Source organism: Corvus cornix, chromosome 1, assembly GCF_000738735.6.
Source record: "Corvus cornix cornix isolate S_Up_H32 chromosome 1, ASM73873v5, whole genome shotgun sequence".
Taxonomy (NCBI): domain Eukaryota; kingdom Metazoa; phylum Chordata; class Aves; order Passeriformes; family Corvidae; genus Corvus; species Corvus cornix.
Window position 1 is genome coordinate 98,077,614 of NC_046332.1, and position 12,057 is coordinate 98,089,670.

At 41.5% G+C, this 12,057-nt stretch overlaps 1 protein-coding gene across 5 annotated transcripts in view; it reads left to right on the forward strand.

The window, feature by feature from the left end:
* The window catches only part of SHROOM2 (shroom family member 2), a 120,688-nt gene that overhangs the window by 74,259 nt on the left and 34,372 nt on the right, over positions 1 to 12,057 (forward strand). For 3 of the 5 annotated variants that reach the window (XM_039550272.1, XM_039550274.1, XM_019282874.3), the window contains 3 exons: positions 148 to 279; positions 5,484 to 8,121; positions 10,042 to 10,145. In XM_039550272.1, the coding sequence (XP_039406206.1) occupies positions 148 to 279; positions 5,484 to 8,121; positions 10,042 to 10,145 (2,874 nt within the window). The remainder of the gene's footprint in view (positions 1 to 147; positions 280 to 5,483; positions 8,122 to 10,041; positions 10,146 to 12,057) is intronic. The other 2 variants (XM_039550273.1, XM_039550275.1) reach the window with 1 other exon arrangement.

Genomic DNA, 12,057 nt, shown 5'->3' on the forward strand with positions numbered 1-12,057 from the left:
ATATAGAAAGTGTTGCTGTCATTTAAAGTCATTGTGCCTCTTTCCTATCTGTGAAATGTTTTACTGCTGCCCTGGTAGATTTTTTGCTGTGTCTCACCTTATTGAACTGTTTGCATTAAACTAGCACCCTCTGCCTCTTGTTTTCAGAAGGAATGACCTAGCATGCAGGCCGCACTCCTGGCACGCAACCAAATTTACCGAAAGTCAATCCGAGGCAGCCACGTCACACCTGCCCTCGTCTAATGCCTGCGCCTCCTGGCACTCGCGCTATCATGCAAGGTGAGTCTCTGCTTAAGTTACACACGTTCAGCTCTAACAGCAAGGCAATAATAACAGAGGTCATGTTGTTGAGGGGGGGTTTTTTAAAAACCCATGCAGAATCGTGGTATTATACCTCTTTAGAGTTGCCTGTCCTTTCAGTGCATGAAGGGGGAGTTTGGGAAGTTTGACATATGGATGAGTGGATTTCTGAAACAGTTTGTGATATGTGCATGCGATTGAAAGGTAAGAAACTAGCTTTAAAGGCAATCACAAGGTTATGCTTCTTCCTCCGCATTTCCTTTCAATGTCCACTGGTAAAATCCTAAGGCAAACTAATCATCAAAATTAACATTTGTAAAGTGAAATAGGAAGGGGAGAAAAAAAAATTGAAAAATACTGTTTCAGACAATTAAAAAGGCTTTTTCTAAAGAGAGGGTGCAGAATGCTTTACTGTTGTCTTTTAAGGTATTACTGGTTTAGTTAAACTGTCTTCCTGTAATCCTTCTCTACATCTGGGATCTTGCTTGTCTAGAGAGGTAATAAGACCAATGATTTTTCAGTCGCTGTTTAAAGCACCTTAATATTTGTTAGGTCTCATTCAACACTAATGGAGAAAGGCTGACATCCAGGCAGTTTTAGCTGTGAAACTCTAAACCTTTAGGTAATGCCTGTTTGTGTCTGGTTACAGGTTCTTGTTTGTTCCTGCTCCTAGGTGACATTCTTTATCATTTTCATAAAAGGTTTTCTTGGCTCTTGGGGTTTTTTTGGGGGGATGGGGGAGGAAAGGGGTGTTATTTTTTTTGTCTTTTGTTACTTTTTCCTTCTCAGTTCCATTGGGCCATAGTTACACTGAGCATTAAAGAACATGAGTCTGGTGTGCAATTCTGGTTTGGGAAGTAGACTTTTGTTTTCTATACTTAGTGCTGTACATTCTCCATCATTACTACTTGAGGTTAATGTTTTTTGGTAGTCAAAACAAAAGTACATTAATACTTCAGTATTTTATTTTTCATCTAATTTTTGCAGTTGTTTTTACATTGTTTTATTTGGGAACTCTTTGCTGTTTTTAAACTAAATTGCTATCTGTCTTTGAATAAAGTTGACATTAGGCAGAAAGGGTTTTTTTAAAATGTTTTTTGTAATACTTTATTAGTAGAAGTTTTAGAAACTCTTGGTTACAATTTCTGCTGGTCTATTCTGATTTAAAGTTTGTATTTAAATATCATGCAGATGAGTTGATTTAGATTTATAGATTTTAAGACAGTAAAAGTCCTTGTATATAGAAACAAAATTTGGAAATTTCTAAAAACTTCCAAAGAGTTCCTCATTGCAATGCTATAGGTAAAGAGTATTTCTACTATTAATGAGTATTCTACACTAAGCTGTAAATCATTATATGCTTCCTGCTCTTCCTGGTGGTTGTCCTTGTACCTTGTGAAAGTAAAATACTACAAGATGTGTCCCAAGGTGTGTTTTGATATGACCTGGGTGTGTCCCAGTACTTAGAAAAGAAAAAAAAAGTGGTTCAATGCCAGTTTGAAATGAGGTTTGGTCAGGAAATTGTGGGTGTAAAGGAAGAGGGGAATGGGAATAGAGCAATCCCCTCCCCCCACGGATCAGAAATAGCCACAACTGCTGACAGACACTAATACTAATAAAAACTACAGATTCTTTCTCAGATGCCACTGAAAGATTTAGTGATCTTAGCACATTGTACTGCTACAGTTCCCAGGTCACTGCAGTCCTGAACCCCTTGGCTGCCTGTGCTGCCCACTTGAAAGGTGATGTATTTGGGAGATTTGTCAGCCCTAGTGTGTTGTCCAAGACATTCAGCATTCCCGTAGTGGCAGCCCAAGGATTTCAGTATTTTGGGGATCTCAGCTGCAGAGTGGGGTTCTTTGGGCTTGCTGATCTGCAGAAAGAGGTGAGCAGCCTCAGAGATTCCCCACTTGACAAGTACATTTCACAAAAAGCTCAGCTGACAGGAAAGCACAGCAATCAGTACCTGAAAGCAGCAGTATGCAAGGAGATAATGGAAATAGCCCGAGGAGAGGATATTTCTAGCCCAAGCATCCCATCCCTGGGCTATTTCTGGAATTCCGTGTCCTTCCCTGGGCTAAGCATCTGAGATTGGTATTCAAAGCCTAAAATCTCTTCTGAATGTGCCTGCCTGCATTCTCTCTGTGAGTGTGAAAATCGACTAAATCATTTGTAAAAATGGAGAGTTCGTGGGGGGAGGGGGAAGATGGCACTTTTTTGTGTTGGTGGAATGGGGCACAGCTGGCCAAAACCTCGTGAAGACTGTCCATACTATCAACTGCTAGGTTAAGGTATGGGCAGTTTCATTTGCTTTAGGTTGGTTGGTTTTGGTGGGGCTTTCTTTTTGCCAGCCTGATGAATTCGAACCTTTGAGAAGGTGGATGAAGCTAGAGGAAGACAGACCAGAAGAGGCTGTACCTGAGAGAGGGTGGTCCTGGAACCCAGCCCTCCACATCCAGCACTATACGTATGGGTTTTTTATCATGTGACTTTAATGCAAAAACTGTAAGCTATCTTGGGAGCACTACGTTAGGTCTAGATGCTTCTCATCAAGGCTAGAGAGCTAGAATTTGTAAAGCTTTTGATGCCTTCATTTCTCTCTGTGAGTCTTCTGTGAAAAAGACAGAAGTCTCACCTTAACAATGTGGTGCAGACTTTTTCCTAGCCCATCCTAAACTAAGGCTGGGTGCACTTTTCTGGGAGGTGTGTAAGTGAACTGTCTTAAGTTGCTGAAAGTTTAAACCGTGCATTTTCTTGCAGTAGGATATACTGTAACAGATGAGCCTTTGGGTTTTTTTCTGTGCCCCTGGTTGTGCAGATGAACCCAACAACCTGTTCTACTTCATTCTGGTCTTACTGGTGTGGCTGTGGGACAAGTGTACTTTGAGAAGGTTACCTAAACTGAGGTTTTGGGGCAGTTAGGGTCAGGTGCATCTGATTTGTAATCCCATGCAGTTGTTGAGATGACATCATTTCTGTAAGGGCCCAGGAGCAGAAGCTCATGCCCCAGGGTTGGGAGGGGTGCTTACTGGCCAATGTGGCCAAGGGATGGTGTTTGTAGATTGTTCCTAGACTTCACCTGCCAAACTTTGACCAGCAGTGTAGGCGCTTTTATGAATCCGCTCTGAAAAAGCCATTGAGAGAAGGGTATCCTGGAATGCCTGCCAGGCTCAGGCAGAGAACTGGCTTTTGGACTCTCTTCCATGTCAGGGTTCACAAGAGGATTGCCCTGCAGTGTAGGACCACAGGAGGCCATGCTTTGCAGTAACATGCCATTAGAAGCTTTCCTGTCCTTCCTTTAAAGTGTTTACTCCTTCTGTTGGGTTTCCCTTTGGCATTTTCTAGCAGGGCTTTGACCTCTTATGCTGATGATCTCTGTTCCACATTTGATACCAGCAGATTTACATGAGACCTGTAAATTGAGGCTTTCCTGCACAAGTGGCATCTTTTTTTTTAATTAATGCCAAGTATCTGGTTGGATTTTATGATCTTAAAGGTCTTTTCCAACCTTAATGGTTCTATGATCTCCTTAGAGCTGAAGGGGGTGGGAATATCAACAATTCTTAGTAGTATCTAGGTTATATTATTCTTTGACAGAAGAAATCCTAGTAATGATCGAGATACTTTTTACATGAAACAGAATACCAGCCTAAGATGACAATTAAGACCTTTTTAAGGATTCAGCAAGATGTTTTAAATGCTGAAAATAAATGAATGAAAGAACATAAAACCTCACAAGATGAGGCCATTGCTAGTGCATCTTGTTAATAAAATGCTTTTAAAAAATAAGCATAAATCATATCTTCTCTTATTTCATATAAATTGCTTTTGACCATGTTGTATAAGAAAAGAAGTTTAAAAGGCTGTAGTAGTAGAGGGGGGAAAAAGCAATTCTGTTAGTTCTGAATTCCAAAGAACTGCTGAATTGACCTTTGCAATATTTTTGACAGAAGAAAAGATCTATATCAGTCTTTGTATTTTTTATGTGGACTAATCTAATTTCATTGCTAGCTTTCACGGGTCTCTTTACAGCACAGGATTTGATAGATGCTTCTTATAATTATAGCTACAGGGAAGTGGAATAATTCTGGGATTTCTACCAAGGGGCTTTGCATGCAAGGGCAAGAATTTGAATTTGGCATATAAAAACAGGAGGAGCTGCCAGCGAAGTTCAAACAGGGAGATGTGATGAGAGTAACTGGAAAGGCTGTCATCTCAGCATCAGTGTTTTGGACTGACAGGAGGTGGATGCTGTGAGAAAGAAAAGAAAGAAAATGAAACAAAACTCATGGGGTAGGAAAGCAACAGAAGCAGCAAGATTTTGGGAGAGTGTTCTTGGCAAAAGACCTGAAGAAAGTACCAGTGTCAAAGATCTTTTTATAGAGGAAAGAGGGGTAGGGAAAAACTGGTGGCAGTAAGGATTCTGGAAGGCAGGTCAGAAGTTTGTTTGGCCATGCAGAGCTTCTGTTTGTTTGGCAACTCCTCTTGAACTTTTCCTGCCAATGTTGTGGAACTGGGTGGAATTGAATGTTGTTGTAAGAGTGTCAACCTGAGAGTCGTTTGAAACCAGACTGATAAGGTGCATGTGCAGGTGGTATTTGAGACAACTGTATTTAGTGCATCTCTGCGTAAAAGTTAAAACATCAAATGAATAGGCAGATGTGGCTATAACTTTATGGGAGTAACTTAATGACAAGGGAATAACATCATGGGCTGAAGAAGTTTAGAGTCTCATTTCAGAGATGAAGAGAGGAAGTACATGAGTTTAATAGCTGGAAGAATCGGGGTGCCTGGAAAATAAGCTGAAAAATAAGTTGGTGTTTGTCCTGGGAAAGAGGGAGCTAATGGAGCTCAGACTAAATTTTTCTAAAAGCGAAGTCAGCAAAATCAACAATTTGCAGAGGGAAGAGGAAGCCTTCAAGGAGATAAATGCATATTACTTACTGGCAAACTTGCATAGGGAAGCTGAGTTAGTTACTAAGGTTTCAAGCTTTGAATCAGTGGCAGAGTATAAAGTTGGAGCCCTGACTTTGTGTTCAAACTTTCAATTTTGTTAGATTGTCTTTAACTGCTGTGCAGGTGGATCTTAACCACTATTATTAAAATGGGTGGTTACAATTATGTTGTGGCATTTTTTGAGTGGTGTATTTATTCTGACACTTTCTCTTTGTTTGCTTCAATAGTTGGTCTTCTCATGACCTGTCAAATTCATGGGATCAGTCAAGTCTGTATCGCACTTCTGATCAATTCAGCTCTTTGGGAAGTATGGACAGCTGGGACCACACTCCACCAGTAGCCCAGTACGGAAGACTTTCTTCTGCAAGGTCTAATAGTAGCATTGATCATCTAGGGAGCCAAAGTAAGCGGGATTCAGCCTATGGGTCTTTCTCCACGAGTTCTAGCACCCCTGACCATACTCTGTCCAATGCAGACACTTCTTCGACAGAGAACATGCTTTACAAAGTGGGCCACTGGGAGACTGCTAAGCATGGAAGCAAGTCTGGCCAGTTTTTGAATGACAGCACTGGAACAGAGGACAAACCTGGGTATTTGCCAGCTCCCATCCAGTATGAGAACAACAAAAGTCCAAGAACAGAGGAACACCCAGATGGAAAGCTCACTAGCTCTGGAAGATCCAGTTTCGGACCTGTCTGGTACGTTCCTGATAAGAAGAAGTCTTCATCTCCTCCCCCCCCACCTCCACCTCTTCGTAGTGACAGCTTTGCTGCTACCAAGGGCCATGAGAAAGCCCATGGCCCTGTGTTCTCAGAGGGTGCCAGCACGCAGCACTTTACAGCCTTGAACCGATCTCAGCCCAGGAATGACTGGAGTTTGGAAACTGCAGAGCAGCAGCGGCGGCTCTCCAGACCATGTGACAGGAGGATCAGCAGCTCATACTATAAATCCAATCTGAGTTCAGAACACACTTTTTCTTCAGCTGGTGAAAGGTACAGTAGTAATGCAGGAGCTGTGAACAAACTGCAGCCATCCTTGTCCAGCACTGATGTTAGGTTTGCACAGCCTGCTTACACTTACCACCACCAGCACCAGTACAGTGATGAAAGCACCTTTTATCACAGTGCAAGAATCTGTGCTGCACCTAAAGATCAGCAACATTATCTGTCCTACACTGGCATTCAGGAGTTATCTACAGATCATTTTCATGGCTACAGTCCAAACCAAGCCAGTCTGCTCAACACTTCTTCTTTGAACAGTGCTGCTGAACAAAAGGTGGACAATACTGGACAAAGTCGATATTATTGTGTGACAGCAAAACAGCCTGCTCAGGGAAACTCAAAGCCACTACAATTCAAGGATGACAGCTGGAAACCTGCAGTGGGAACTGATGTGTCCCTTGGACCTCATGAAAATTCTGCAGTTATTACAATGGCCCAAAACCCAAAATACTATCTACCTCAACAATCTATTGAATCTTCACTGACAAAGTGTGAGAACAGTAGTCATTACTCAGTAGACAGAGAAGGAGATGCTAGGTGTGCTGTAGTAGAAGAATCTAAAAAACCTAATCATACTGAAAAGTCTGGACAAAAGAAAAGCTCTGAGAACAGCTCTGAGGAAGGTGAAACTAGGCACAGTCAGCAGGAGTATGTAAAGGGCTGTGTCCTTACCACTGAAAACAGACCTGCTCAGAAAGATTTTAGGTGGGGTAAAGATGAGAGTAGCAAGATTTCTCCTCAGAAGACGCCAATGTTGCACTCTTTAGCTCAGGAAGGGAAAAAACAGTCTGACAACAACCCAGAAGCAGTAACAGAACGACAGACCTCATTTGACACTCACCTGTCTAAACAGGCACGAAGGAGCGATCGTTTTGCAACAACCCTCAGAAATGAGATCCAAATGAGAAGAGCAAAGCTGCAGAAAAGTAGAAGTACTGCTACACTAGTAGGGTCATCTGGAACAGAGGAGTGCAGTGAGACCTGGAAACTAGATTCAACAGAGGATGTCACCACCTCCCCAGACACAAACTTTACCAGCACCTACAAAGATCACCTCAAGGAAGCACAAGCCAGGGTTCTGAGCGCGACGTCCTTCAAACGTCGGGACTTGGAGCCCAGCCCCGCTGAATATCTCCCCAGGTCACCTGAGCGGAAAACTGGTAGTTACAACTCCTCGTTACTGGCTTTGGTTTCTGAAGATGTCTCTGTATTCCTTGAGGCTACACAAGCCAAACCAAACCCTACAGGGAGTGGCACTCATCACGTTCCTCGAATTGGAGCCAGGAAGAGGTTCACAACAGAGCAAAAACTGAAGTCCTACTCAGAACCAGAGAAGATGAATGAGGTGGGCATGTCAGAGAATGAATGCCATGCTCATTGCTGTGCAAATATATCAGAAGAAGCCCTGGGCTCATTTGCAGACAGGTGGAAATTTTTTGAAGAAACAAGTAAGCCTGCATCCAGAAAATCATCACAGAAACCAGGTCCCCATGGTCTAGCAGAGGGACAGCCTGAGAGGCCAAATAGGAAAGTGCAAGAGGGAGAGGAGCTGTGGTATGAGAGAAGAGGTCGGGTAGCCTCTGCTGGACTTGAAACTGCTCGTGCTTCAAAAGATAGTGTCCACCATAGCAGCAGCAATAGGGCTGCTGAGAGGACTGTGAAATCTGCACAGCCACAGCGCCTGGGAACCTTTGCAGAGTATGAGGCATCGTGGAAGGAGCAGCGGAAGCCAATAGAGCCGAGGAGCTCAGGAAGGTACCATTCAGCTGATAATATCCTTGATACAGGCCATGAACAGCATGGGAAATCCCAATACATTCATGAGAGGTCTAGATCATCCCCTTCCACTGATTTCTACAAACAGGTACAAGTGTCTTTTGCATTATCCTTTAAATTGCCCAAGGTGGTGGGGGACAGTAGAGGAGTGGAGGGGAAAAGAGTATTTTTATGAAGATTTCCAATTTAGGAACACTATGTAATACGGTATTTGCCTTTTGCCAGTAAAGCAGTACATGTTACAGGTAGCTTTCTTAAGTAAAATGAGGAAGATCAAAGTTTGTACTGCACAAGAGCAATTGGATCAAAGTATTTTCTTGTATGTTGCAGTCAGATGGAAAAAAACATGATTGATTTGCTAATATCCTCTTTATTACAGTAGAAATCTAGGAAATTCAAAGCAATCTTCACCCGGAGTTATTTTTTCATTGATGTGGCTGTATTCCCTGTTTTAAGGTTTTGAATTCTCTGAGACTGTGAAGAAAAGTGTTCCAAGTGTAAATAATACATACTTTTTTCTAATTTTTTAATGGTCTAATAGTTTCCATGGATTTCCTCTTTTCTTCTAAAGTTGCTTCATGCAAAAGCTACATAGGACAAAACTTCTGCCTAATAAAATTTAGAGATTACAAATATGCCTGTTAATGTTAAAACTACAGCAACAGTGAAACTGCATAATGTTTTGTGTCAGTTTGCTTAATTTAAGATGTATACATTTATTCCTTAGAGAGATGCCAAATGTCCGTTCAACTTGCAAGTAAATACTAAGTTAATTTTTAACTGAGCAGGCCCGGGCAGTGGTTGGCAGGTGGCACTGGAAGTAAACAGAGAAACCAAGTCTCTTTAGTTCTCTGTTAAAAGATGTTGTTCAAGCTGCTACAAGATTGCCTGGTATGTATAAGGAGTCATAGTGTGTTCAGCCTGTGTTGAACTTCACCTTCTGCAAGAACAGAATTGAAGCAATGCAGTTGTATATTACTTTTTCTTTATTTTTTCCCCTCTTGGTGAAAATATTGCATACATACATACACAGGTCACCTCTGTGTGTGTAGACATGGAGTAGAATGAGAATAGCTAAAAAAGAAACAAAAAGGTTGATCTCTAAAAGTTGTGGACCGTCTGTCCATAAGTTGTGTCTTCTCATTTGGCAAAAGTTATTTTTGAACTGTATGCTTGGACTTAACTATGTGGATAATTTAGGTAGAGATTCCAAGCACTGAAAATACTCACCTGGAAGTTATTTTGAAAATTAAATTCACTAAATTATTTAAAAATTGCCTATCCAGCAGAAAAAAAATCACATAATCTATTCCCTGTATGCATTTCTGGTTTATTAGTCAGTGCCTTTAAGTTCAGTATAAGCCTCCTGGGGCAAAAAGCAGACACCTGTTTAGGCACCTGGAAAATATGGTGGTAAGTGCATTGAAGATGCTTACAACAGACTAGAGTAAATAAAGATGTTGTTTTGCATATATGATTCAGATTATTCCAGTGCTAATGTGCAATTAAATTTCCTGTAGGTTTGGTGTTTGTAATGCAAAGCTATGCTTTGGGTGGGGTTGTTTGAAGATAGTGAGATAATAACATTCTGCAACAGCACTGTTGGTGTTTTACTGAGAAACTAAAGTACACGCATGGGGATTCACAACCTGGTGCATACTTGCATCTCCTAAAATGTGAGCAACTCTTCTGCAACTTCTGTGCCTCTTTTTTTTGTTTGTTTTTGCGAAATGGAAGTTGCAAACGTTTATATAAATGTTAAGCTCTTCTGTAGATCAGCAAAGCAGAGCAGCAATGTGAGCACAGCCAGGTCGGGAGTGCTACGCAAGAGGTCACAGAGCATACTGTACTGCTTAAAACCAAACAAGCTTAAAACATGCTATGCTGTTGACTTCATGTATATTCAAACAGAGCAAACCCACAAATAAGAGGTTCCATAATCATAGATTTTTTGGGAGTCTGAAACATGATGACTTGGTCTCTTACTTGTACTATAAACCTCTTTTAGGAAGTATCAGTTGAAGTAAGGAGGCAAGCAGAGGATTTAAAGGAAGATGGGGAGTGTATTTTCTCTAATGTTAACAAACTGGATGAAAGGAACTGCACTGTAAGGTAAGTATGTCGTAATTTCTCTCTCTAAAAGATTTTTTTTTGACAAATTTCTCTGATCTGATCTTTTCCTGACTCAAACTGCAAGTTTTGCTGTGATGATTTCAGAGTTTCTGCTGTGCCTTTTTCCTTTGTTTCCCTCCTTCTCCCCACGTACTTCAATAAGCATGATAGAATTAATGTTGGGACTGAAATTCTTGGGGAGCTTAAAGAAATTGTTGTGATGATTTCCATCTACCAGGTCCGAAGCCGAGTGACAATTTTAGCGTGAGCTTAAAGAAATTGTCGAGTGTTGAGCATATTATAGTTTGTTTGGAGGCAGTTGATTCTTACTTGTGTGCATGAAATGATAGTTACAGGTTTTTTGGGGGGTAGGCTGGGGGCTTGAGGTTTCCCAAAACAGATTTCTAGTATTATCCTTGGCAAAGACAGCATGCTGCTGAAACATAGTAGCATTGTAAATTGGACTTTCCTTTTCTTGTGCCTTTAGAGAATACAGTACATGAATAGAAGACACTAAAATTTGTTTTAGTGTTTCATCGGCTCCGATTTTCTGTTAATTAATGTTTTAATTAATGTACAATGTTTTCAAACCATTTTCAAAGGTGTGACTGTATGCACAGTGTAGTTAAAATCCTTTAAATGTCTGGCATGCTGAGGGTGCCCTCGTCCTGGCCTGTTGTGGTGTAAGCAGTGATTTCAGTAATTGCTGATCCTGCGGCTGCTGAAGGCGAGCTGAGGTTGTGCACACGCTGCTATCGCCAGGTCTTGACAGCTCTGGGTTTCGTAACAGTGAACCCATGCACAGGAAAAAAGAACCTCTACAGGCTTTCCTCGGTTCTGCAAGTGGTATTAATCTCTCAAGGGGAGAAGAAATTATGAACTGTAGCAAACATACACTCTAGCCGTGACCATAAAATCTTGTAGAAAGACAGTATTTATTTGTGGGTTTATATGATTGTATTTTGCATTGCTTATGGCTCAGCTGAAGAGACCACCCCCTATTTTCTAATTTTTTGTAGCCCTTTGTACTTACCGTAGTGATTTCCAACTGAGCAGCCCGGGAGGGTGCGAGTGTGCGCGCACGCGTGGGGAGGGGCCGGAGGGGGGCAGAGGGGGAGGCGGGCACAGTCCGCCGGGAGCGGCCGGGCTGCTGTGGGCGGGCAGCATCTCTGGACGAGTAGAACGATTTCCATCTACCAGCGCCGAAGCCGAGTCACAAAAGCATGTGAATAATACTCCTACGCCAGCATTTTAGCAGTGTTTGTGCAGCACAATTCTTGCTTTATAATCATGGAGTCCATGAAAATCACATGACACTGGGCACCAGCTGCAGTAACTTTTTTTCAGCGGGAGCCTATATTGACATACTATTTCAGATGTAGTATTTGGCCATTTTACCATATTACAGAAGGTTTTGTGAAATGGTCTCTTTCACAGTCTTTCTCTCAACATTGACATGCTGAAGGTTGATATGCCTTTTGTGTTCAAAAAACTAACTAATTAAAATCTCTCATTTGGACATTTAATTCCTGTGTTGTGAACTCCCACTGCATGATAATGAATGGCTGCCTTATTGGAAAGAATATATATTTCTGTGTGCTCCTTTTTTAGTAAGGCATTCATATGCTCAAAAGGAACTGGACCCATGACATGGATTGATATTATGATTTTTGAGCTGCCCTAAAGGCATTAGTTTTCTATTTTTAAAATCTAGCAATCTGCAAATGGCTAGGAAATCTACCTAATTCAGGGTATATGCTAGAACATGAATAGTAACTAAACCTGAGATCTCCCTTATGGTCATATTTAATACTTTCTTTTAAAATTTGTGTTTGGATTAAATTGCTGGCAGCTGTTATTTTGTGCTACTGAGACCTGTGTGCTGTGGTTGCCTTTGTGCTACCAAAGTCAG